General features: G+C 43.3%; 1 protein-coding gene across 5 annotated transcripts in view; it reads right to left on the bottom strand.

Annotated features, from left to right (window-relative positions):
* The window catches only part of ARHGAP10 (Rho GTPase activating protein 10), a 326,931-nt gene that overhangs the window by 72,223 nt on the left and 228,884 nt on the right, over positions 1-25,824 (bottom strand). For all 5 annotated transcript variants that reach the window (XR_009540249.1, XM_060147720.1, XM_060147722.1 and 2 more), the window contains 2 exons: positions 21,879-21,984; positions 20,300-20,459 (listed from right to left, as the gene is read on the bottom strand). Coding sequence is in view for 4 of the 5 variants with exons in the window: in XM_060147720.1 (XP_060003703.1) it covers positions 20,300-20,459; positions 21,879-21,984 (266 nt within the window). In the remaining variant the exon portion in view is untranslated. The remainder of the gene's footprint in view (positions 1-20,299; positions 20,460-21,878; positions 21,985-25,824) is intronic.

Here is a 25,824-nt window from a genome sequence, read left to right as displayed (position 1 = left end):
CACCACACAGCATGCGGGATCCTAATTCCCTGACCAGGGATCGAACCCGTGCCCCCTGCAGTGGAAGTGCAGTCTTAACCCCTGGACCACCGGGGAAGTTCCTGTAGAGTATTTTGTAGCAGAGAGGTTACCTTCACAGCAGGAGCTCATTTTAATCTTTGCTGGATGCTGCCAAACCATGTCAGAAAGGCTGAACGAACTCACACTCTCATCAGCCACATATAAGACAACTTATTTCCTCTCACGTTTCTTAGCGGAACTTTACAATTTTCATCAGGTAGGTGTTCTTCACCTCTTGATATAGGCTTACACTTGGGGGATTTAGCTTTTCTTGATTTAGGCCTACACTTGGGTAGTGTATCTTTTCAAATGACACCAAGAATACGGCCTCTTCTCCCACTGTATTTTCTGATTCTTGTAACATAAGGAAGCTATCGATTTGGGTAACTACGTTTAGTCCTTTGTCACGATGAATCATTTTAGTATACCTAAGAGTGCTTCAATCTGTTCTCTTGGGCTATCCATGTACACAATCCAATCTGTAAATAATGCAACATTTTCCCCTTCCAGTTTTCACATCACCCTTTTTTTTTTCCCCTCTCTTTTCTTGTTTAGTAATCCTAGGACAATAGTTAATCAGTAACAAGTCAGAACTTCAACATCTAAAGCATTTCAACAATTAAACAAAAATACTACCTTAAGGGTTAAAATACACATTTTAAATCACTTTAAGGAAGTATCCACAATTTCTGCTTTGTTATTTTATTAGGAATTATGTAAATTTTGTCAAGTGCTTTTAGGCATCTGCTGAAAGATTTTCTCCTTTGACTTAGTAATACGGTATTATATTAATGTATCTCCTAATACTGAGCTGCCCTTGTATTTCAGGGATGAACTCAGCTTAGATTGAAATATTATACTCTTTAAAGTGCTGCTGTTATTTGCCAATGTATTATTTAAGATCTCTGCATAAATATTCATAAGTAAAATTGATCTACAACTTTATCTTTGACAGGCTTTGTTACTGCCCTACTGGCGTCACAAAAATAATTTGAAGTTTTCCTTCGCTATGCTGTGGACCAGTTCAAATACCAAAAGATTTAACTGTTTCTTCCAAGTTTAAATGCATTCACCTGTGACAATATCTAAGCCTGGTGCTTCTTAGGGAATAGATGGTAACTCTGAAAAATGTCTCAGTTTCTTTCATTATTAGTTCACTAATTTCATTCAGATTTTCAAAATTCTATACACCGTGCATCTGTGATCATTTCCACATTTGTTTCTATTTATATATGCAAGCCATCTCTCCCACCCTTTTTTTCTCGACTAACTTAGCCAATGGTTTATCTATTTTATGCTCCATAATCCCTCAAAAATGTAGGAGGTATTTATAAAAGCCATCTTTTTTTCTAATTAATTTCATTTTTTATATTTATTATTTTCTTCAAATTTAGGGGGAGGTGGGTGAGTGGAATCTTATTTCATTCTTTCTTAGTTATTTAAGGTTATAAATTTCCCTCAGAACATAATTTTTGCCCTATCCTCCAAGTTTTAATGTGCTGTTTTCATAATATTTTTCTAGGTATTGGACAATTTTTTTTAATTTCTATTTTGATCCACAAATCATGAAAGTTTTTAAATTTCCAAATGACCAGAGACATTTTTTTTTGCTTCTATAGTTATTACTGTTAAATTACTGTTAAATTAAATTAATATTACTGTTAAAATTTTTCTGGATTTAGAGTGATATGGATCAGAAAAAGTGGTCTGCGTTTTTTTTCTGCCTTCTGAAATGTCCGATTTTTCGTTGTGGCCAAAAGGAGACACTCAAGACTTATAAACACTGCTTTATTATTTTTCAAGTTGTTGTATAAAAATATGAGGCAACCAGATGTGTCCTCCCAGTGGAATTTTGATTTTTCCTCAAAAATCCAATAACGAAACCACACTCTGTCTCTATATGAATAATTCTGAATGACTTAAAATTCAGAATTGATGTTTCCTGCAATTCAGTGAATACTTTGATCAGATTAAGGTCTCACTTTGATTCAGAAAAAAAACCTCTTACTTTTATCATTAAAATTATTTGTATCTATGTACTTGGTTCTGTATCCCTGGGATCTTTCTTGCACTGGGTTATCTTCACCCTCCATGTCTCCTGTTTTCTCAGACTTCTTCCATCTGTCTCTCTCCTTTCATTGAATGGGACTGTTTCATTGATGATGATCACTTGTTTCTTTAATTTTTGATTCCATTCATTTCCATTTTTAATTTGTTCATCTGTTTGGAAATGTCATTGGAGGTAGCAGTCTGTTTTCTTAGCCCAGCATGCGCCTTTAAAAAAAATTTTCATCACTTTATTTCTGAACTCCCATTTTACTGAATATTTAGTTCTCCCAGAGAGATAAATCTTAGTAAGTTCACTTCTCCTCTTCCTTAGATCAGTATTTCTTCTGAAATAGATTCTTCATCTACAGTTTACATTTTTCCCCTTCTGCTGCAATATATTCACATAGACTCCACACTGGACATTTTAGGTTGATTTCAATTATACTGTTTTAAATGGGCAGCTTTGTGAACACTCTCTATTCACACCACTACACTTCGGGTGACATCTCCTTGAATCTCTTCCCATGTTTTGGATGTCTGTTTCCTTCTTCCGTGCACTACAGTTTTGCCTGCCCAGGGTTCTGCAGCCTGAGAGAATAGCAGATTCATCTGCTAGGGTTGCCACAGCAGAATACCACAGCTAGGTGGCTTGAACCACAGAAATCTATTTCTCAAAGTTCTGGAGGCTGGAAGCCCAAGACCAAGATGCCGGCAGGGCTGGTTTCTTCTGAGACCTGTCTCCTCCTCACTATGTCCTCACGTGGCCTTTCCTCTGCACGTGCACATCCTGGGTGTGTCTTCCTCTTCTTATGAGGACAGCAGCCCTATTAGATTAGGGCCCCATCCTTTTGACATCCTTTAACGTAAATTACCTCCTTAAAGACCTCTCTCCAAAGAGAGTCACACTGGAGGCTAGCGCTTTGACATATGAATTTTGAGACGATACAATTCCATCCCTAACCAATGGTTATGGGGAGAACAAGGACTCAGCCAGGGCCTGTATGCAGTATAGTCTCTGACCTCATCTCTGCGGTTTTGCCAAAACGCCCGTATCTGTGTTCACTCCCCTTGCCTGGGCTACACACGATTCCTGCAGAGGGCCTGGCCCTTCAGCCCCCACCAGGAGCATCAGTCTTAGGTGGCCAGTTTATCAAACACTTCCTCATCATTATCCAGGCAGAAGATGGACCACATACGAGAGGATGACTTCTAGCTGCTCATGCTGAAAGTTATCAGGGTGGCAAACGACACTCCTCTCCTACTCTCAGCGTTCATTTCCCCTGTCTTCTTCTTTTGCAGAAGCTCTTTTCATCTTGAAGTCTTCTTTCTGACTTTCTGGTTACTGCTGAAGATCACTGACCCTGGAGTGTCTCGGAGACAGAGTGTGATCTGTCATGCCCCACCACTCTGCAGCAGAATTGCTGGGTGGCCAGGAGGAGCTTCAACCTCTGTGGAAATTGCACATCTTTACCTGAAGCTGCCTAGACCGTCTCCCTCCACCTCCCTCCACGAGGAGGTAGTCTGAGGATTGCATGTGCGGCTGCCCCATACCGCGTCTGTGGAAGGTCAAGTTAGGCGTAAAACAGAGATGGCCCAGGCCAATTTTTGGAAAACTCCATTTGGTGGTCTCTAGGCCTTTTCCTCCATTTGGCTGATACCAAAGGGTTTTCTCCCTTTTTTAACCTATTTTTGGTTTATATTGCAATATTTTGAGATCTGTCTTTACTCTTAAAGATCTGCCTTTACCTTTATGCCATCAGAAAGCATGTGTCTGAGATAATAAATGGACGATAAATAATACTGGTAAATACATAAGTACTTACCAGTAAAAAGTCAATAGGTAAAAAGTAATAAACCATAAGTAAAAAGTAATAAACCATCACACGTGGAAAACTATAACTTGATAAACTTCACTTCCCCCACTCTGCATATTGTATTAATGGGCCACATGTTTTTATTACATTATTTCAATACCACCCAAGTTAATTTCACCTAGAGCAGGGCTTCCTTAACTGAGGTCTCTTCAGTGTTAGGATATGCCCTAAAGTCATACGCAAATGGCATATATGCATTTGGATTTTTTCAGAAAGTGGGATGTTACCTTTCAAATTCTCAAATTCAAAGGGGTATAAAGCATAAAAACTGGTTCAGAATCGCTGACCTAGAGTAATGAACAGGAAAGCTGCCAAGAATGGAGAACTATAAACAATTTACGATAGGTTGGATTCATCTGAATAATAAAATCAAAAGAATTTTAAGTTACATGGAATTGGGCTAAAGCCACAGCAGACTTCCAAAAAAGTTCAACTGTGGATGTGTTTGTGGCCCTGGGCATTGTAGGAAACAATCCCGCAGGAACCATGGAATAAAATGATTATACACATGAAGCAATTAGCACTCCAAGGACCTTTCTACATCAATCTGTCCATAAGTACAGCGGACTCTGAGCTTATTAGCACATTAATCACAAATGACTTAATACCTTCAGTAAATTTTGAAAATGATGACTAATCCTCTTAGTGGTCATTTCCCTCATTTCCACCTAAAGAGAAACGACATTCCACCTAAAGAGAAATGACATTCCACCTAAAGAGAAACCAAGCATTTGAAGCCTTCCCTGGAGAAAGAATGTCTCCACTTTTACTTACTGCTGAGGTGGGGGAAAAAAAAATTACCTTAAAAAAAAGAAAAAAAAGGGCTTCCCTGGTGGCGCAGTGGTTGAGAGTCCGCCTGCCGATGCAGGGGACACGGGTTCGTGCCCCGGTCCAGGAAGATCCCACATGCCGCGGAGCGGCTGGGCCCGTGAGCCATGGCCACTGAGCCTGCGCATCCGGAGCCTGTGCTCCGCAACGGGAGAGGCCACAACAGTGAGAGGCCCACGTACCGCAAAAGAAAAAAAAAAAAAGCACAGCCTATAAATAAATTCCATTTTCAATACACACAAAAAAAGCAAAGTTGATTCAGCAACAAACAAAAGGGAACAGGAGGTAGATATAGAGAATAATAATATACTTGAGATTACGATCCAGATTTTGAGTGAGTTTCTGATGTGCACTGTTTCTTTCTATGAACATAACACAGAATTACTATCATTTACAAAGGATTATAAATCTTCCTCCAAACCTATTAATTCAACCACTTTAGAGGTTTGGTTTGGCACCATCTACAGTCTGTAGCCCATGTGCACTTTTGGTAATTAAGAATAAGGAATAATGATGACAAACAACACACCAGCTGTGCAGTGATGAATAAGAACTTTCTCATGCACACAACCAGGCACTGGCATGTGTGGCTCAAGCGACTATAGAATGCTCATGACTTTATGAAATCAAATACAGAGATTTCCTTTATGACTCCCACACATTCCAACAGAGACATACATAAGCACTTTTGTTCAATTTAAATTTAGAGCTATCCATGCAGTAATATTGACTGAAACACTATGCACCATTTAAGCTCAAAAAGAAAAAAAAAATATGGCCTTGTTTTTCTTGGGATGGTTAGAGGGACCACAAGGAATTTTCTTACTGTGTGGCTTCATGGCCTGGAATCCTTCTTGGAATGAGGCAGGCTATAAATGAATAAAGCAAGCTGTGTGACCTTGGGTTGGTTAATATCAACTCCCCAAGCTTCAGTTTCTTGCCTGAATCTGTAAACTGCAGACAAACCCATGCTTCCTACCCTCTCGGCATTAGCTGGTCGACTCCTGGTCTGAACTAGAGCTAGCCAGTCTGGAGCACCAGGGTTCAGGAAGCCCTTAGAGCCGAGCCTCTTCCGAACATTCTAGTCTGCTAAGGAAAAGGAACCTTGCATTTCATAATTATACCCACCCTATCCCCTGCAGGCCTCGCTCACTGCTGCGAATGGAAGGGGTAAACAACTAAGGTGATTCACCAAGGGATGCCTAGTACATGAAGAAACAACTAAGGTGATTCACCAAGGGATGCCTAGTACATGAAGTCTTTCCAGTGCAGAAATGGTCTTAACCTGGCTTTGGACAAAGAAAGTGACTAGCTTCTCAGAGGTCCAAATTCAAACACATTACCTTGAGGCCAGGGAACTAGACTTCGGCTGTGTCAGAGTTAGTTGCACTGTTGTCTTTCTCACTAAATGCTGGACTTCTGGAAAGCAAGATCTGCTTTTTTTTTTTAAATCTTTTGTCCCTGTCCATATACTACAGGGCAAGGAGCAGCTTTTAAAATGTTTGTTGAATGAATAATGAACTGTGTAAAAGAAATGATGCCAACACCAAATATCAGATCACTTAACTTTTATCATCAATCATTTCAGACATATATATACAAGTAAAAATAATACTTTAATGAACTCCTATGTCCACATCACCTACCTACATCAGTCCCTAACCGATGACCAATTTTAGTCTATCCATATCACCCAGATTATTTTGAAGCAGATTCCAGACTATGTACCGTATATACATATCTTTAGGCAGCTTTAGGTGATTAGGTTTTACTCTACTCTAGAATTCCAGATACTTGTATGTTAGCGTAACAACAAACAAATACTTCTGCATCAAGATCAACAGAATTCACCACTACCTGGTCAGGAGAGGACTGAAGTAAAAAATCAACCCTCCCCCTAAATTGCTCTGGATTAGGGGGTACTTTTAGTATGGATATCATTAAGATATCTGCCCCCCCCCAAAAAAAAGGCGAGTTAGGTAATAATTTTTCAAATATCTGCATGAAAAGAAATAATGACCTTGAGAAAGCTCGTGGGAGGAGGAAGACTGTTAATACTCGATGGAAAGCTCACCTAAGGAATACGGACTAAAGGCTGCAGGGACTTCTTCAAATTTTCTAACAAAAAGGTTTTCTGAAGAAAATTCCAGAAGATTAAATGGAAGAAGGAGCGGATCTGAGGAGTGTCGGTGTCACCCAGATACCACGATGCCCAAGCTGAGACAAGGAGGTGGGTTTTGACCAGATGCAAAAGGGAGGGGGCAGGACAGACATGATAGCACCTTGATCCTTGAGACAACATGGGGCCCCAAAGACAGCACTCAACAGAGCTTAAGGGTGAAAACAGAAACAAAGCTAACAAAACTGATTGCTGCCCTTTGGGGTCACCCTTACGGAGAAATCAACCAAGTGGAAAGTTAAAACAAGGAAGGCTTTTGAGGGACGTTTCATACGGTGCCAAATTAATCCAGTGACATAAGGCGGCGTGGCTTGAAATTTACTTAACCTGTACGGACCACATCGTTCTCGATTCCCATGCGTCTCGGCAAAACTCACCCCGCGCTTTTCAACAGTGCTGACGATGGGCACTTCCCTGCTAGAATAAGGAAGGTGCTTCCAAAGCAAAAGAGGAAGGGCTCTGAATCCCAACGACAGAGAACATCCTTGCAGGAGAAACAGGAACTCACCCTCACCGCTGCCCTTCAAGCTCCTCACCGTGGCAGGTAAAAGATGCCCGGTGTACAGAAAAGAGGAAACGGGGCAGGCCTAGGAAGGCCATCCTTAGAAAACCCTGCTTGCAAAGCTGGTCCCTGGTTGACGTCTGGCAACTTGGCTGATCAACAGTTCTCTAAACTGAAATGAAACATTCCCAAAATGCTTAGGAGGGCCCACTGTGCCTCAACCGTCTCCACATAAATGTGCACGCGCTGGTGTGACGCGGAACACCGGCTTTCCTTCTGGGAGTCTGGATTTCAGTACCCGCTCAGCAAAGGATGACGATATGACTATCTCCCGACAGGCACTGAGTCTCTAAGGCGCTTCCCTGAACAGACACGTTATACGCTTGTGGCTGCATTTTCGGTGCTGGGGGAAGAGTCCGCTGTGTGTGACCCCTCTGAGGAGGTGAGAGCATAAGGAAAATTCCAGTGATTCCTCCAGACCCCATCTGTGTCGTCATCTTCTCCTTGGCATGTCCTCACTACATCACGGTGATAAACCTAAGCTGTGAGTACAACCACACGCTGAGTCCCATGAGTCCTTCCAGCAAATCCCGGGACACAGGAGTGGTCTTGAGGACCCCGGACACACCCAAGGAGGCAAGCACTAGACTTAATGGGAAGACCTCGATTTGGAGGACCCTCAGTGGCAGCCTGCTTCATCAAGCAGTCACTGTACCCACTCTGACTTTTAGCTCCAGTGGAAATCGGAGGATGAATGGAAGTCTAGGAGAAAGAGAACAGTTACGCCCCAGGGTCCATGAGCTAAGACCGTCAACCCTTCGTTTAGCCATTCTAAAGGCAGTTGGGTAGGACGTCTGCCTAATATTCATTAGGCAGTTGAATATTCATTAACCAGTTGCACAGGACATCAGTGTTTGCTATACTAAAGACGCAGGAGCTGAGACACTAGCACACGGTCAATTATCACTGACTAAATGCAGCAGTGGGGTTTCAAAACGGGTTTAACTTCAGGGAAATGTGAAAGAATTCAAATGAGATAACGAGGCTGCTGTAGGAAGACCTGACCTGGACAGAGGGGCCTTCTTCAATCTGCCCCCGAGCTGATTTCCACCCTCTGCCCCCTGTGGCAGAAGTCTGAACACCAGCACATCTCAAAATAATACAAAGGGGCTGCCTTTTGCTATTTAAGCACAATGCCTTTCAGTGGGGACTCCTACTGTCTATGGCCCAGACAAGCAATCAATACTTCCATGAAAGGTTTCCTTTGTGGCTGGTCCCGAGTGGGGAACACAGGAAACAAAGTATGCATCCTCTGGGGTGAAGTGAGAGAGTGGCACTGACATATATACACTACCAAATGTAAAACAGATAGCTAGTGGGAACCTACTGCAAAGCACAGGGAGATCAGCTCGGTGCTTTGTGACCACCTAGAGGGTGGGGTGGGATAGGGAGAAGATATGGGGATATATGGATACATACAGTAGATTCACTTTGTTATACAGCAGAAACTAACACAACATTGTAAAGCAATTACACTCCAATAAAGATATTAAAAAGAATAAATAAAGTATGAATCCTTACCTGACCCCCGCCCAGTTCCTGAGCAGAAGTGTGGAAAATAAGTCACCAGCAAAAGGCAAGAAAAGTCGAGCCTGAAGAAATGCTCTGGACCTTAACTCCTCATGGATTATCCTGCAGCTCTTGGTTTCCCTATGGCTCTAGGTTCTTGACCTGGGAGTCCCCAAAATTCCTAAAGTTGTATATATATACTATACTGCTTTCTGGGAACAGGACCCAAAGTTTTCTTTAAATTTTCAAAGTGGGTCTTAATGTAGTAAGGCTTCAAAACTACTGCTCTTGATAGAGGAAAAGGATGTTGGATGCGTGAGTGGACTTTAAAATGTCAACTGACTGACTGAACAGCAGACCAGAGGTCCTGCCGGGAGATGTATAAGAACACAGTGGGGGGTACAATACTGGAGACCAAGCATTAGGAAAACAATTACCTGGCCAAAAAAGAAATGATATGAGAATTGAGAAGAAAGCCATTTCCGGTTTCAACCTCGGTCCAAGAGGAGAAAACTGAAGAAGAAAGTTAAAGAAGGTCTAAGCATATAGTTATGGGAACCGACCAACAAGTTAAGATTTGGGTGACCTCAAAGTACGAGTTTCTACCTAAAACTGCATCGACCAGACCCACTTGCTCTGTTTTCATAAGGACTGGGTGCAAGGAGCAGCTGACCTCAAGGACATACAGGGGCTACGTGAAGTCACTGAAACATAAACTGAGCCAAAATCAAAGCTAATGAATAAACTATCTGTGAATTTATCAAACTGGCCGGAACCCTGCACTGTGTATTTTCTCACACTCTCCAAAGACGACTTGGTTGCAACCAAAATGTTACCAAGCTGACATAATTAAACAGGGATTTATTAAAAGGAGTAGCAGAAAGCAGAAAGAGCTGGAACTCAACACTTGCCTGAATTAGGAGCTTGAGGCCATCAAGAGTCAACCAACAAGTCTCCGCTTCTCGCCTCTGCATCCCTCTTGGGATCAGCTTCCCGATCCTTCCCAGAGCACTGCCTTCCTCCACTTGGTACTGGACTCATCCCAGGGGTTCTTCAGCCCCAAGCCCAAAAGCCACCTCACAGTAACGGGCTGTGTTTCCCCACGTCCCAACTCCAAATCTCTAGAAGACAGAATCTCACTCAGCCCAGATTCCAGCGTGTCTGCTCTTCTGCATCCAGCTGGCCTAAATCAGCAGACCTAAGTAAAAGGAGCACAACGTCACACGAACGTGCTGGAGGGGTCGACCTCCACAGCAAGCCGCTGGGGGCTGGGCTGTCCGCCAGGACATATCTGTACTAAATGACTTACAGGACACTACAGATGAGGGGGGACAGTCTAGAAAAATGCCCTTTTCCCAGCCCTGTCTACAAAGCAGCAGGAGATCTTTCCAGGAGAAAGAAGGAGAAAAAAATACCTTTTCTCTGCAAGTATCCTAGTCTGATGCAAATGGCTATGTTATCATGGTATAGGCTTCAACAATACACATACTACATGATACAAACTTATCATTTTTAATTCTAAAGGTTTTGCTAAAAACATGTAGCTTATTCTCAATCCTCTGGTTTATAGTTTTGAAAAATCAGTTCTTTACATATTATTGAACTGATAACTCCATATTTATGTTTTCCCACTTATACTATTCGGTGTAATTTTAGATATCTGAAAATATATGTGAGACATCAAAATACTGTTTTTAGTGATGTAGTTCAATCTACATATATTCCAGATCTGCCCTTCCTGCGCATCAGAATATTGCAGCCCTGCCCATTAGGCACTGACCCTGAACACAAAGCCTTCCACTGAAAGCCACTTAGAACGGAAGGAGCAGCAGTAGAGTAGAAGGCTTGACAGCTCCAACCTCTGAGCCAGACAGTCCTGGGTTCCAATCCCATCGTCGCCATTTCCCAGCTGCGTGACCGTGGGCGAATTTCACCCTAGGCCCCATTTTCCAAATTGTAAAATAAGGATGATAACGTCTACCTGAGACGTTAGACATATAGAGTCGCTGAGCTGGTACTAAATGAGATCATGATGTAGAATACGGTATGAGCACTTGATAAGTATCAGGCAGACTGCTATCCTATTTTTTTAATTTTTATTTGCGGTACGCGGGCCTCTCACTGTTGTGGCCTCTCCCGTTGCGGAGCACAGGCTCCGGACGCGCAGGCTCAGCGGCCATGGCTCACGGGCCCAGCCGTTCTGCGGCATGTGGGATCTTCCCGGACCGGGGCACCAACCCGCGTCCCCTGCATCAGCAGGCGGACTCTCAACCACTGTGCCACCAGGGAAGCCCTGTTATCCTATATTAATGATGCTGATGGTGATGAAGACGAGGAGGGTCACCAGGGCTTAGCTAGAGCTTTCATCAATGGTGAGGCTGAGAGGCCTTGACCCCGCCTGCCGAGCCTAGAAAGAATGCATCTCAGAAGTGGGCTGTATGTCACAGGGAAGCCACCTGAGCGGCGGGAAGAAGGCCAGGTGAGAGGAGTTTGCTTTCCCGTCCTCACCCACTGGGTGTAACAGTCATTTACATAACAATCATCCTGGTTCTCTCAAAATACAAACAAGTCAGCGCTGAAAAGAAATGAGCTACCAAGCCGTGAAAAGATGTGGGGGAACCTTAGATGCACAGTACTCAGTGAGAGAAGCCAATCTGAAAAGGCTCACACTGTATGAGTCCAACTATATGACACCTGGAAAAGGCAACACTGTAAAGACAGTAAAAAAGATCAGTGATGGATGGGCTTCCCTGGTGGCGCAGTGGTTGAGAGTCCGCCTGCCGATGCAGGGAACGCGGGTTTGTGCCCCGGTCCGGGAAGATCCCACATGCCGCGGAGCAGCTGGGCCAGTGAGCCATGGCTGCTGAGGCTGCGCGTCCGGAGCCTGTGCTCCGCAATGGGAGAGGCCACAACAGTGAGAAGCCCGCGTACCGCAAAAAAAAAGCAAAAAGAAAGGTCAGTGGTGGCCAGGCTGGCGGGTGGGGAGGGCATGGGTGGGAGGAGATGAACAGACTGAGCACAGGATTTTCAGAACCGTGAAAACACACTGATGATCGTGATGAATACGTGTCATAACGCATTTGGCCTAACCCAAGAAGGTACAACACCAAGAGCGAACCCTAAGTAAACTCTGGTGATAATGACGTGCCAGGGTGGGTCCCCTGGCTGTAACAAATGGAGGGGGCGCTGCACGCATGGGGGCGGAGGGGGTGGTACTGGAAATCTCTGTACCTTCCTCTCAATTCTGTTATCAATCTAAAACGGTTCTAAAAAATACAAAGTCTTTTGAAAAACACAAATAAGTCATTAGTTTCATATGAAATGTGCGTATTTACACACACATGATCGGACAGCTACAGTGTAGATGTCAGGAGTAGGCTTTGGAGGCAGACAGACGGAGTTCAGACCCCAGCCTGGCCACTTGAGCAATTCACTGAGCCTCGTTTTCCTCATCTGTAAAACAGCTCACCTCATCCTCAACACAGGTCCTTGCTGGATAGGTACTTCAGCTTTTCCTCTTTCACAGGTGAGGAATCTGATGATGAGGTTAAGTGGGGGGCCTGGGTCACCAAAGTCACACAACTTGGTGGAGCTGAGATTCCAACCCAAGGAATTCTCCTTTCGAGCTGGCTCTGCTACATTCTGTGATACTGTCAGCAGATTATTTCAATAAAATGTCACACAAGGAGCGGAGCCTTAGGTACCAGCACATAACCATCCCTCTGCTGGCTGAGATTATCACTGTTCTCAACTTTGTCTTGAGAGATACGGAAGAGACAGCTCTGAAAGCCGGTTTCTTTATTTTACAAAGAAAAGTTAAAAGGGGGCGCTTTGTCCATGCAAAAGCCAAGCCCATAAGCACCCTACACTCTGCTGTCCCCTAAGGAAAGCCAAGGTTGCTTCTCTAGGGCCCACCCACACACACCACGCCACGCCCACCCCTCACGCTTACATCCTTATTTTCCCTTCCAAGGACTCTGGGTATTGCTGGGAATATAAACAACATAAAATTGTTTCCTCCTCACCATTCTGAATTCTACCAACACTGATTCAGTGTCAAGTGCCAAGCGCTGAGACAAGCTCGGAGGACCTGTCTTTGCAGCTCTGCGTCTCCAAGGTCACTGGCCGAGACTTTCAGAGTGGGCAGACCTCAGCCATCTGCCAGCTTTCCTCCAACTCCTCAGACCCATCTCTACTAGGAACACAGTCTCATTATTACAAATATTATGGAGTTCTGCCTTCTGTTGAATCAAAAACTCACCTCCCAGCAAGTTCCACTCACTTGGACCAAGTATGCTTTCTTAGACAGCAGAGAATAAACCTCCCCGCCCCGCTTTCTACACCGCAGCTCTTCGATCTTCCTGAGACAGTCCCAGTGCCTTGTCTCTACTGGACAGGAAAACGTTACAGAATTTGCTTGCATCAAACCACTCTAGTCCCATGGGAAAATATTATCTACCATCTCCAGAGCTATAGCACAGCACACAGCAGAGACATCCCATGCCGGAGCTAAACGAAAAGAGCAGAAGACAATGTCATTATTATCTTCTAACTCTCCTTAAAGGAACGAGAAAGACCAAGCTTTCTGTGCTTTTAAAGCTTCTTTCTAAACACACCAGAAAATGCACAGCGCTGTTGAGAAAAAAAAAAAAAATATGTAACAGTAAAGTACGTTTTCATGGCTGTGCCAAGGAGGACACTTATGAAAACTGCAAGGGGAAAAGAAAAGAAAAAAAACCTTTGAAAATTTGTCAAATATTCTTGCTGCAGGATTTGACCTCTAGGCTGAGGGGTCATGACTCAGGCAGACACCAACTTTTAGAAACTTTGGAGTTTTATTGTTGTTGCTGATGCTTAAGACATTTCTTTTCCTGTCGCAGGAAAACTGCTGCTGCCTAGCAACCCAGGGCCAGCAAAGCTCAATCAAGATGCAGTTCAGGCTGCATTCTTTTTTAAAAAGAATTCTTTTCCCCGTTAAATGACAAGCATGCCCTAAGACTGGAAGGTGCCTCGCGCTCAGTGAAAAATGGTTTGCATGCTACTCACTCGGGCCTCACTGGCATTAAAGGATGACAGAGATCAACCCGCAGGAGAGAGCCAGGCTGGGTGTGGTTTCTGAAGCTTCAGGAATGGAGGAACGGGCTGCCCTGGACCCAGAAACAGACCACACATGGACTGCAGGTGGGGCCTGAACAGGGAATCCATCCCACCATGAACCTGGGAGCAGAGACACGTTCTTCTAGCTTTTGGCAAAGACAGGAGGATGCAGGTCAGAAAGTCAGTCCCAAGGTTAACAAAAGTGATGCACTGCACCACTGGATACCCTTGTCCATGTGCATGTAATATAATATTCTGGGGATTACGCTGGACCCCTGAGGGGAAATGTATACGTCCTTCTCACCTTTACTGTTTCTAGGTTCCTCTATGACTGGAGGACACAGCCTATTCAAGAACTCTGCAACCTATGTTACAAAGGTGCTTTGATAAAGCACAACCTACTGAAGAAACTCGTGAACAAGAACATGGTCAGCCTTTTCCAACAAAGCGTCACCATCCCGAACGGCCTCCATTTTCTCACCAGGAAAAACGAGACAGACTGACACAGAGCTCACTTCAAAGGTGAATATGTTTCTTTTAGCAAACTTATAGGAATCCTCACCAAGGAAAAGTTTTTTTTGTTTGTTTTTTTGCGGTACGCGGGCCTCTCACTGTTGTGGCCTCTCCCGCCGCGGAGCACAGGCTCTGGACGCGCAGGCTCAGTGGCCATGGCTCACGGGCCCAGCCGCTCCGCGGCATGTGGGATCTTCCCGGACCGGGGCACGAACCCGTGTCCCCTGCATCGGCAGGCGGACTCTCAACCACTGCGCCAACAGGGAAGTCCGGAAAAGTTTTATGTAAACAAACTCTTAGCACCTTGTGGTCCACAGAAACTGTACTACATGAAGGCTAATACTAGAAAAAAACCCCAAAAACTTCATAACCTACTGACCCTCAGAGAATCAGTGACCATGAAAGCAACCTATCACACTGAAAATCCAACGAAAATCCTTAACAAGATAAATATAACCTGGATTATAACTACATTATGGCATGTATTTTGTAAAGTGATTTGGTTAAGAGTAACATTATGTACCTTACTTTATATATATAAATCGGCAGTTTAAACATTAACATAAAACAAGGCAGATATGAAAAGAGAACCACCCTGATATGGTTTTGTTTTTTTTTTTTGATGATTCTCAAAGGCTCTTCTGAATCTTCAAGGGCCCCAAGGGACTGAGGCAGGGCAGAAAAAAGGCTGAGTCACATTATAAATATATATTTCTTTTATGACATTAAAAATGTATAAAATAGCAGAATAGGCTCAATTTAAACAGATCCTGTAACTCGACAGGGTTCTTTACACACCTGTTTAACGAAGTTCCTCTAAAGACAGCCCCCACCCCAGCTGTGAGCTAACAGGTGATCAGAATATGAGAATAATAAGCAAGCCGTGGACAACGCAGGTGTACGCGTCCTCCGTCATCCTTTCTTTCCCTGTCACGGCTGCTCTGACTTTTTCTCCCATCTGTTCTTCTGTCACATGGGAAAAACTGGAAGTAGATCCAGACTTATTATCATCCATTCCTGAACACTCACACGTTTAAGGCCTTACAAGTTGCTCTCAACAGACATCTCACTCTTGGAGAGAACATGCCTTCCACTAGTCCTCATACTTGCCCATCTCCTGACAGCAACTGGCATCACCGACAACACCCCTTGACCACCCTGACACTGAACTCGTCTGGGCTTCTTCTGGCTCCTCTTTTATCACTAAGAGTAAAATCTCATTATTTCTCAAAGATATTGTTCTTCTCCTCTCTGAGTAATGAAAGCTTTGGGGTCGAACAATCCTTAGTGCAAACCCAGGCATTGCCACTCACTAGCTGTGTGGCCGTGAGCACGGGATGTTTTACCCTTCAGTTTTTCTCATATGCATAAAGGGATAAGATATGTAATATGAATTCTGTACATATATAAGGATACCATTACATATATATACACAATGGGCATTACACACACACAGACACAGGTCATATGAGATAAACACCGTATATAACAGACGCACCACGGAATTCTTTCTCACATCTACCTCATGTCTTTACACCATATGGTACACTTTCTCCCACTAAATTCTCTCCCCAGGTTGAGCCCCACATCTCCAACTGTCTGCTGGGCTTATCTTGCTGGATATCCAGACAACAACTAAAATTCTGCATGTTATAAACGGAACTCACCTTCTGCCCCAAACCCATTTTTCCCCTCCTTCCATTAATAACACCAATATTCTTCCAGGATGGAATATTCAGCATCATTTATAACACCTTCTTCTGAGGTACAAATGCAGTGCCTGGACTGTGTCTATCCCACCTCACAAACTGATGCTCTCCACCTGTAACTCACCACTCTCACGACCATGCCATGCGACCTCTCACCTGGTCTTTTATTCCTCTACTTTCTGTTGCCAACCCTGCTGCCAGGTTAAGCAGGAGAGGCTTAATCTTACAAACCACGAGAGGCCCTGATACCTCTAAAATTAGATCCAAAGTCCTAAGGTGGCCGTCTGAAACTCCCCACACCTGGCCCAGATCTCCTTCCAATCTCATCTCGTACTGCTCGCCCCTGTGCCAACAGGAGCCTCGTGTTCCCAGAACACACACCTGCTCTTTCTCTGATGACATGATGCCCCACACCTGAAGTGTCCCCTTAAAACACCTCCACCTGTTCAAACTCCATTCTAAAACCTACTCAAATCACCTCTTCAGGAAACGTTCCAGATTCCCCACAGGTGGACATAAACTCTCCTCGGGAGTCTCGGCGGCTCTCTCTCTATCTGTGTGAGAGCGCTTACTCTCCACCATTTCTTCTTTTCCCTACAGGACTGTCTTCACTTCTCCCAAATCTCACACCATGTCTGATTCAGAGCAGGCACTCATGACAGATGTACTGAATTAATCCGTAACAAGTACAGTCCGTCCTCCGTGGGTTCCCTATTAGCGGATGTAATCAACAGCAGATCGAAAATATTTGGAAAAAAAGGTTCCAGAAAGTTCCAAAAAAGCAGAACTTGCATTTGCTGCATGCTGGCAACTACTTACATAGCATTTACACTGTATCAGGTATTATAAGTAATCTAGAGATGACAAAGTATACGGGAGAATGTGCATAGGTTATATGTAAATACTCTGCCATTTTATATAAAGGACCTGAGCATCCGTGGATTTTGGTATCTGCAGGGGGTCCTGGAACCAATCCCCCCCCAGATACCGAGGGACAACTGTATACTTTAAGAACAAAACATATGCAGAACTCACACATTTCTGAGGCACAAACCCAATTTGAAAATCCTTGGGAATTTCACAGTACCCTTTCCACCTGGGAAATGCAATTTTCTGGTTTGCAAGGGAAGAAAGAACTTGATAATTTTTTTGGCCCGCGAACACTTCTTTTAAAACAACATCTTAATGTACTGAGTGGAAATGAAGCCAAAACATATGGATTAAGTTTCCTATAAAGTACATATGGATTTTATGAAAACAACAAAGAGGCTTGGATAAGATGTGATCTCCAAAGCAGATTAACCAAGGGTCTTTTTCTAACTCCGAAATTAATCTGGAGCGTTCTTGCTTTAATTATACGTTGAAAGTTTCCTTTTCTGACTTAGTGACTTTCCTAGTCAGAGTTACCATTTTTCACATTCCTAGGGAAGAAAAATAAGTAACTGAGGAAAAGAAAACATTTTCCTTCTACTGTCATTACCGCCCACCCCTCCAATTCCTTCTTCTCCTTCATAGACACCACCTAGGCCGTTTCATTTCATTGCTAGTTTCCCCTCCTTTTTTTAATTATAATTTTGTTTCCTTCCTCACGAGACTATTCTTTTTAACGTTTGCTATCCTTCCTCCCTCTCTCTTTTTCTCTTTGTTCTCAAACATTAAGAGGAGCCGTATCTCTCCCTCACTACATTCAAGTAAAACACCAGCTCCTTCGGGCGGTGCACGTGGATCAGTTGTCAGGGAAACGTATGGCTCAGCTGGGGCCAGACACCCCTACGAAGTGTTTCTACGCAATCACCCTTGTTAGCAGAAATACTCCTCCTCATAGCAGAGCCTGGACTCCGAAGTGAAGACCACTTGAGCATGAACAATGAGCTGGGAGTGAGAGTGACAGTGGACAAGGATGAAATTGAAGGGGTGAGTAAAGGGGTAATAGGGATATTAAGTTCTCAAAAATGTTCACTAATCCAAGCTAACTGCCCCTACCCAGCCCCAAGCAACCCTCTGCTTCCAAAGCTAAACTCACACACTCAATGAAGAATCTGAAAGTCACTATCTCACCTCCTCTTGGTAGGAAACCTCAGGACTGCAATCAGTATTGGTTGTGCGTTCACAGCACTATCTAGCCTGGCCACCGAGAGGGAGAGAGGGAGAACCGAAAGCCCTCTACTTTGTTCAATGAAGCTGCATCTCCGAGAGTGGGTCCAGTTCCATCTGCTGTTAACTATTATAATTGGCTCACCAATGCCACTTGGAATTCCTGTAAGCTTGGTTAACAAGGTGAAAGCAGCCCTATCGATTTCCCAGCAGAAAAAACTCATGTACTTATCTTCCCAGCTTCAAATAAGAGAAGGAAATAGGAAGCTACGGCATTAGATGGAGAACCTTTTATCCAAGAGCAAGACCCAGAACCAGTATTTTCACAAATAAATTGGATAAAGGTTCTCTTAATGGGGATTTAATCTAATGATAGTTGCGCTCCTAAACATTGCCTCGAAGCTTATAGTCTAATTATTTCTTTTTCTCAAAACGAATAGTAGCCATCGTGCCCTGAAGCTGTCTGGATACTTCCGTACATATTAATGACAGTTTGACGGGGCCATAAGAGGAGGCATAAATGCACCACTAGCTACCAAAAAACAAAACCAAAAACCCCACCAATGTCTGACACCCACAAAACAAGCTGCTTTTACCATACGGATAAAGCAAATCTCTAACCAGGTTTCAAGCCTAGCTTTTCAGAGGGAATCGATATTTGCACCAGCTAGAATTGCTCTAGCCAACAGCAAACGCAACAAGAATCCAAGAAATGTTCTCGCAACACTTGTGCAAAAGGACTACACCTCTCTTCATCTGTCTCTTTCCCACTCCCCTGACCCCCAGAAATTTCATTGAATCCATTACTTCACCAAATAAATACTAACCAAGTGCCTAAGGAATACCAGGTATTGTTCTAAATGTGCAAAAAGATCTTTGCCCTCAAAGATCTAGAAGAAAGAAATAGATAACAACTAGAAAAATAAGTCAATTGCATAATATGTTAGACAGGGATGTGTGCTGTGGGACAGAAGTCCCGAAACAGGGCTCAACCCCCTAGATCGTGACCCGCTTTCCATCAGGGACTGTAATGTTCATCTTCACCTCCCAGCACCTAATACATGCTTGGCATATAATGCAATCTCAATATTTTAGAAAATTTATAAACAATTAAAGTTGTTGACCAAGCATTTTAAGTTTTCCAATTCCCTATCTTAAAAGTGAGGAAAGTTATTAGCAAGGTCCTGATCTATATGAACAGAATAAAGGGGGGAAAATATCTAAAAGTTCTTGAAAGAGTCTATTGTATTTTGAAAAATCATGTATTCCCTTGAATACAGAGAAACAAACAACAGGATATGTTACCTAAGATTCATTTTAAACCAGAGATTCTCAACCTGGAGGCCCCGGGTTTGAGGATGTTGTGAATCCCCTGAAATTGTTAGCACAATTGCAGGGAGAGGGACAGTTGTGTGTGTTTTTCTGGGGAGAGTGTGATACAGATTGACAAAAAATGTGTTCCCTGTGTTACAGTAAACAGAATTTCAGTGAGAAATCCAAGGATAGGAACAAAGGCAGCAAAAACCATAAACAGTCCACAATGACACTGCCGAACATTCATCTGCATCTGGATTAAACGTTGCTTCCTTAAACCAATGAGATAACAGAAGACCGGGTAAAGCTTCAGATTCGTGGAACTCCATCCAAAGACAGAAGCTCCATGAGGACTTCTCAGAACCAGGCTCACCATCATGATAATAAAATCATTAAATAAAAAGAGAGAGAAGGAAAATCTAAGAGGACAGTTGTACCTCACACAGGGACAAGCCCAAAACAGGAATTCCCTTCTGGGGAAAAAAAAAAAAAAAAAAAAAAGCACTTTTACCTTTTCATGGTTTTCAATTAAAATTTCCACGACAATATTCTGAAACTTCAAATCCATGATGGCAGCAACAGTTTCTTCCTGTGGCCTCATCAGAGTTGGTCCAAACACCACTCCTAAATTTGCCACGGTCATGAGGTTCTGCTTGGAGTGATTTGAAACACTAATAAGATGAGGGGGGGGAAGAAAGGTCTCTGGTTAAAAGAAGGGGCAATAACTGTGGCATGCAGAGTATTTTGCAACTCTGTATTTCCCTAAAAACGAGGAGCCAGACTCAACTGTCCTCAGCGTCTGCCACTGAGATCACTGCATCTGCAAGGCCCCATGTGATGGGGTCCCTGCCTACCTTCCTACCTCCCTTTCTTTGATGCTCTGCTTAACCACAGCATCTTTCTTAATAATTCTATGTGTATGCTAAGCTTGTGTCTCTGAACACCTTCATTTACTGTTCCTTTCTACCTAGAACATTGCTTCTTTCCCCAGGTCATTATACCCTCGCTTCCAGGCACTACTAGACCACATGGCACCTTTGTAAGAATCACCTTCACAAGCACACAGAGCTTGATCAGAACACCCAACTCATCCCTCTCCCAGTACCACTGTGCAGTGAACAACCTGGACAACTGTTCTCAGCAGCCCTGCAACCTAATTCGGGTCTCAACTCAAAAGGTCTCATCCTCAGAAACGAAGTTCCATAACAACCCACTTTATAGTCCAAAACCCAACATATATTCTTTATCTCTCACTCTACTTGGTCTTTTTACCATTTATCACCTGAAATTATTTTATATTTTTATTTTTAATGTTTATTATCTTTTCCGTCTTAGAAAGAAGGGACTTCATGAAAGTAGGGACTTTGTCTATCTTGTTCAACTATGTATCTTTGTATCAGCTAGCACCTTAAGAAGGCATTCAACCAATATTTTCTGGCCAAATGAATGAACAGCTTTACTAGCAGTAGGACCCTTGGAAACTCATAATATCCTCTGGCCTTCAGTTTCTTTTTCATGTGAAATACGGGTTGTAAAACACAGCATTCCTCAGCTTCCTCCCACCTCTAAAATTTTACAATTACAGTGATCTAGGAGTCCTTTATATATGAAGAAAGAGCTAATTTTTCCACTGAATTCTTAGTTTTTGCTTGCTTTGTAAAGAGGGAGTGAAAGGAATAAACTGGATCCTATGAAATAACTATGTATTATTGGATTAAACAAACTTGAAGGACATGTTCAGACTCAGAGTTAGGTAGGTGTGAAAGCAAAGCTAAATTTGCTAACAGGCTTATAATCACATTTCCAGAATCTGTAAGCAGGGAAATGTATAAGATTCTCTTTTCTTACTTCAAATCAAACCCTGAGTTGCTGGCAGTGACGTTAAGCAAATAATTATACGACTTCATGAGAGCATCATATTTCATCACTCTTGTCCAAAACACACACAATAAGGCAAGTGTCCAGCCTGCCCTCGCAGGTGTGGTCCCTGGTATTGTGTAAACAGCCCCAGCTCCAAGTGTTACATATCTGACACCACCGCACGGCGCCCAGAGCAAAATAAAGCAAGTTCGGAAGAAAAAGAGGCTTACTTTGTTAAGTGTTTCACCAGAATATCCAACATTTCTTTATTTTTCTCCGGCAGTTTGTGTACCAAGAAATGGATAGCGTTAACACGAGATTCTGGGCTGCCGCTTTCTTTTAAGAAAAGAAAGAAAAGAAAAAGAAAAAAAATGGTTAGAGAACTCAGAATCAAATATATTCCTAAAAACAATTACAATAGCTCATCCGTTAAATCTTCAAGCAGATAATTTACATGTATTTTGCCACTTTTCAAAGGAAAAGAAAATCCATCCATCCATCTTTCTCCCTATTATGAATCTTCTATGCCTCCCCCTATGACGTAATGTCAGCGGGGCTGCAATTAGTGCCTTTCCCTCTGCTGATATTTAAGAAGAGAGGGCAACTACAGATTCTCCCTCTGGCATGCTGCACCTCAAGTCTGCTCCTCGCTTACCTGATGAGTCTAGTCACTGGGTCACTGCCCCACATTGGAATGCAAATAAAATACCAGAATTAGGTTCCTCCCTTTTATGGGTTAAACTTTATCCCCCCCAAATGATATGCTGAAACTGCAAACCCTCCTCCACCCCAGTATCTCAGAATGCGACTATTTTTAAATGTACCAGGGATTTGTTTTTATCAGGTGTGGTTAAGACACGCAGACATGGAAACAACTCTCAGGAACGAAGACGCTTGTCCTCACAGATCCCTAGAAACGGGAGGCATGGCATGACATGCAGGGCCGCATGGGGAAGCACCTGGGAGGTCAGGAGGCAATGAGCAAAAGGAAAATGTGGGCAAGAGGGTTTATTGCAGTATCCACATGAAGGAACAGGCAAGGCAGGGTAAGCAGGCTTAAGACTGGTTGCTGTGAATTTTTTCAGCAGGCTCGGGGGTATAGAGATTGTTCCTGATTACCTGGTTCCTGGCTCTGAGGCAGTTAAGGCAGAAGAATATTGGTCTGGAGTGTTCGAACCCAAAAGATGGGGTCGGGGAGGGAAAAACGGGCTCTGGATTGGTTAGTCTGCACATGGAAAGTGTGCTCAGGTTAAATACCTCTAGGAGTTGGTTAGCCCCAGGAAGGGCAGTCTCCCCAGGGTCAGTCAAGCCCCAGATGTCAAAACATTAGAATAATGAGACATACTTGACAGTGCTTATTTGGAATAAGGTCACTGCAGATATCGTTAGTTAAAATGAGACCACAGTGGGGCAGGGTGGTCCTTTAATCCAGGGACTGGTATCCTTATAAGAAAACAAAGACGTAGAGGGAAGATGGCCACGTGAAGGCACACATACGGGAGAGTATCATGTATCAATGGAGACAGAGATTGAAGAGATGTGCCTACAAGCCAAGGAATGCCAAGGATTGCCAGGAAACACCAGAAGGTGGATGGGGCAAGGCTCCTTCCCTAGAGCCTTCCAAGGAAGCATGGCTCTGCTGACACCCTGATTTGGGACCTCACCTCTAGAACTGTGAGAGAATAAACTTCTGCTGTTTTAAGCCGTCTGGCTTGTGGTACTTTGTCACAGCAGCTCTAGCGAACAAATATTGAATATATTACCTTTATCCCTTAGACTTTGGTATTAATGATCGTCCATGGCTCTTACGAACAATGTGCCCAAATTCCCTTTATTGTGTTGATAGAATATTATGGGACAAATCGATAAAATGCTTATTATTGAGAATTATGCTAGAGTTGTCAGCGGTGTCAGAGAAGTGACCCATAAGAACTAGGTGCTCCGTTTACCGCAGCAGGAAGGAAGGTTACAAATCGCTATGGAAGTTCACAGAGAGCTGCCAGGGATGCTCAGGAAGGTTTCGCATAAGGGAGAATGTTCGAGTCAGGGCTTGAAGAACGGGAGAGGTTTCAGGGAAGGGTGGAACTAAGGGGTGTGGGGTACATTCTGGATTCAGCAAACAGTGTGAGAAAATACACAGCCTATTCAGAGACCGCTCCTAAGCTTACATAAAGGTGGTCAGGGCCAAACTCTGGTCCGTAAAGACCAATATTACTCATCCATAAAAAAGAACAAAATAAATATATATATATATATATAAATTAAAAAATAGTAAGAAGAACAAAATAATACCATGTGCAGCAACATGGATGGACCTAGAGACTGTCATACTGAGTGCAGTAAGTCAGACAGAGAAAGACAAATATGTGATATCGCTTATAGGTGGAATCTAAAAAACAACGGTACAAATGAACTTATCTACAAAACAGAAATAGAGTCACAGATGTAGAAAACAAACTTATGGTTAGCAAGGGGGAAGTGGGGGGAGGGATAAATTGGGAGATCAGGATTGACATATACACACTACTATATATAAAATAGATAACTAATAAGGACCTACTGTATAGCACAGGGAACTCTGCTCAATACTCTGTAATGACCTACCTGGCAAAAGAATCTAAAAAAGAGTAGATATATGTATAAATGATTCACTTTGCTGTACAGCAGAAACGAACACAACATTGTAGATCAACTATACTCCAATAAAAATTAGTTAAAATAGAGAACTTGCCTTTACTGGTTGCTTCTAAATTAGTCACTGAAAGTAAAGCAAGGAAGGGATATGAGGAGAGTTAAATTGGGGGGAAGACATACCTGACATTTGTAGAGGATGAATTAGAATGGGGAAAAGAGCAAACTAAGAGGGAACCGCTATGTGGTCAAGAAGTATTGAGGCAGGAAGGGGCGGGGACTGGGGTGGGGAAAGGGATCAAACTACAAATAAGGAAATAGAGCAAAGAAGTATAGTTTGCAGTCAGATGGTGGAATCACCGCTTCCAAGTGACAGCTAAGTGGCCTTGGGCAAGTTACCTAACCTCGCTGGGCCTCAGGGTCCTCACCTGCAAAATGAAGCGAATAGCACTACCTCAGAAGGCCACTTGAGATTCCGTGAGGCGGCATCTGTAAAGCACTTAGCCCCAGCACCTGGCATACAGAGGCGCTGGACTGCTGTTAGCAGTCACTGCTGATGCTGTTCACGTCACTGTTGATGTCTGTGTTCCTCTTATGTCAGAGCTACTATGGAAGAGGTAGAATTGACAGGATTTAGCCTCAGACCGGCTACGGGTCAAAGGAAAGAGGCAAAGATGACTGACGTTTCATGTCCTGGTTACCTGGCAGTACGGTCAGTTCTGCTGACAGACAGGAACCCAGGAGGCGAAGCGGGTTTGGGGAGGAAGACGATGGTGGAAGTGATGGAGAAAGTGACATTCAGGGGCTGCTATTCTAGCAGGTATCTGGGAAGGGGAAGAGGCTTTAGAGCTGAAGGCCAGCCACGCTCTCCAAAGGGTGTGACCTCCAGCACGTGGCCAAGGCTGCCCAAGTACTTCAGAGGCTAACAGAGGACGCAGTGGGGAAAAGAGCTCCAAAGACGTACAGGGGAGCTAAGCAAAGCACAGGAGGAGGAAGAGACAAGAGGACCAGGGAGTTTCAGGGTCATCAGAAAGTCAAGTGAGAAGAAACCTGCAAAGACTGGGGAGCTAGTGCTATCCAGAGTTACGGGAGACTGGGGAATCGAAAGACAGAGAAGTGGGCCACGGCTAAATTTACCAATTTTTACAAAAAAAGAGGTTAAAGAGTGAAGTGCTGAAGAGGATGGAGAGGGTGGGGTTTCAGACCAATGTTTCAAAACAGAAGAAAGGGAAGGGAAGGGGAAAGAAAGGTAAAGCAGATCAAGAACAGGGAATTTGGGTGGGAGGGAGGGAGAAGCAAGAGGGAAGAGACATGGGAACATATGTATATGTATAACTGATTCACTTTGTTATAAAGCAGAAACTAACACGCCATTGTAAAGCAATTATACTCCAATAAAGATGTAAAAGAAAAAAGAACAGGGAATTTGGTGGGGCTTTTTTGTCTGGTTTTTATAACTAAGGTGCAATTGACATGTAACATTATATTAGTTTCAGGTGTACAACATAGTGATTCAATATTTGGATACACTGCAAAATGATCACC

The sequence above is a fragment of the Lagenorhynchus albirostris genome, chromosome 4 (assembly GCF_949774975.1).
Source record: "Lagenorhynchus albirostris chromosome 4, mLagAlb1.1, whole genome shotgun sequence".
NCBI classification, from domain to species: Eukaryota; Metazoa; Chordata; class Mammalia; order Artiodactyla; family Delphinidae; genus Lagenorhynchus; species Lagenorhynchus albirostris.
The sequence above is the reverse complement of the archived record's forward strand: the minus strand, read 5'-3'. Positions and strand labels throughout refer to the sequence as shown.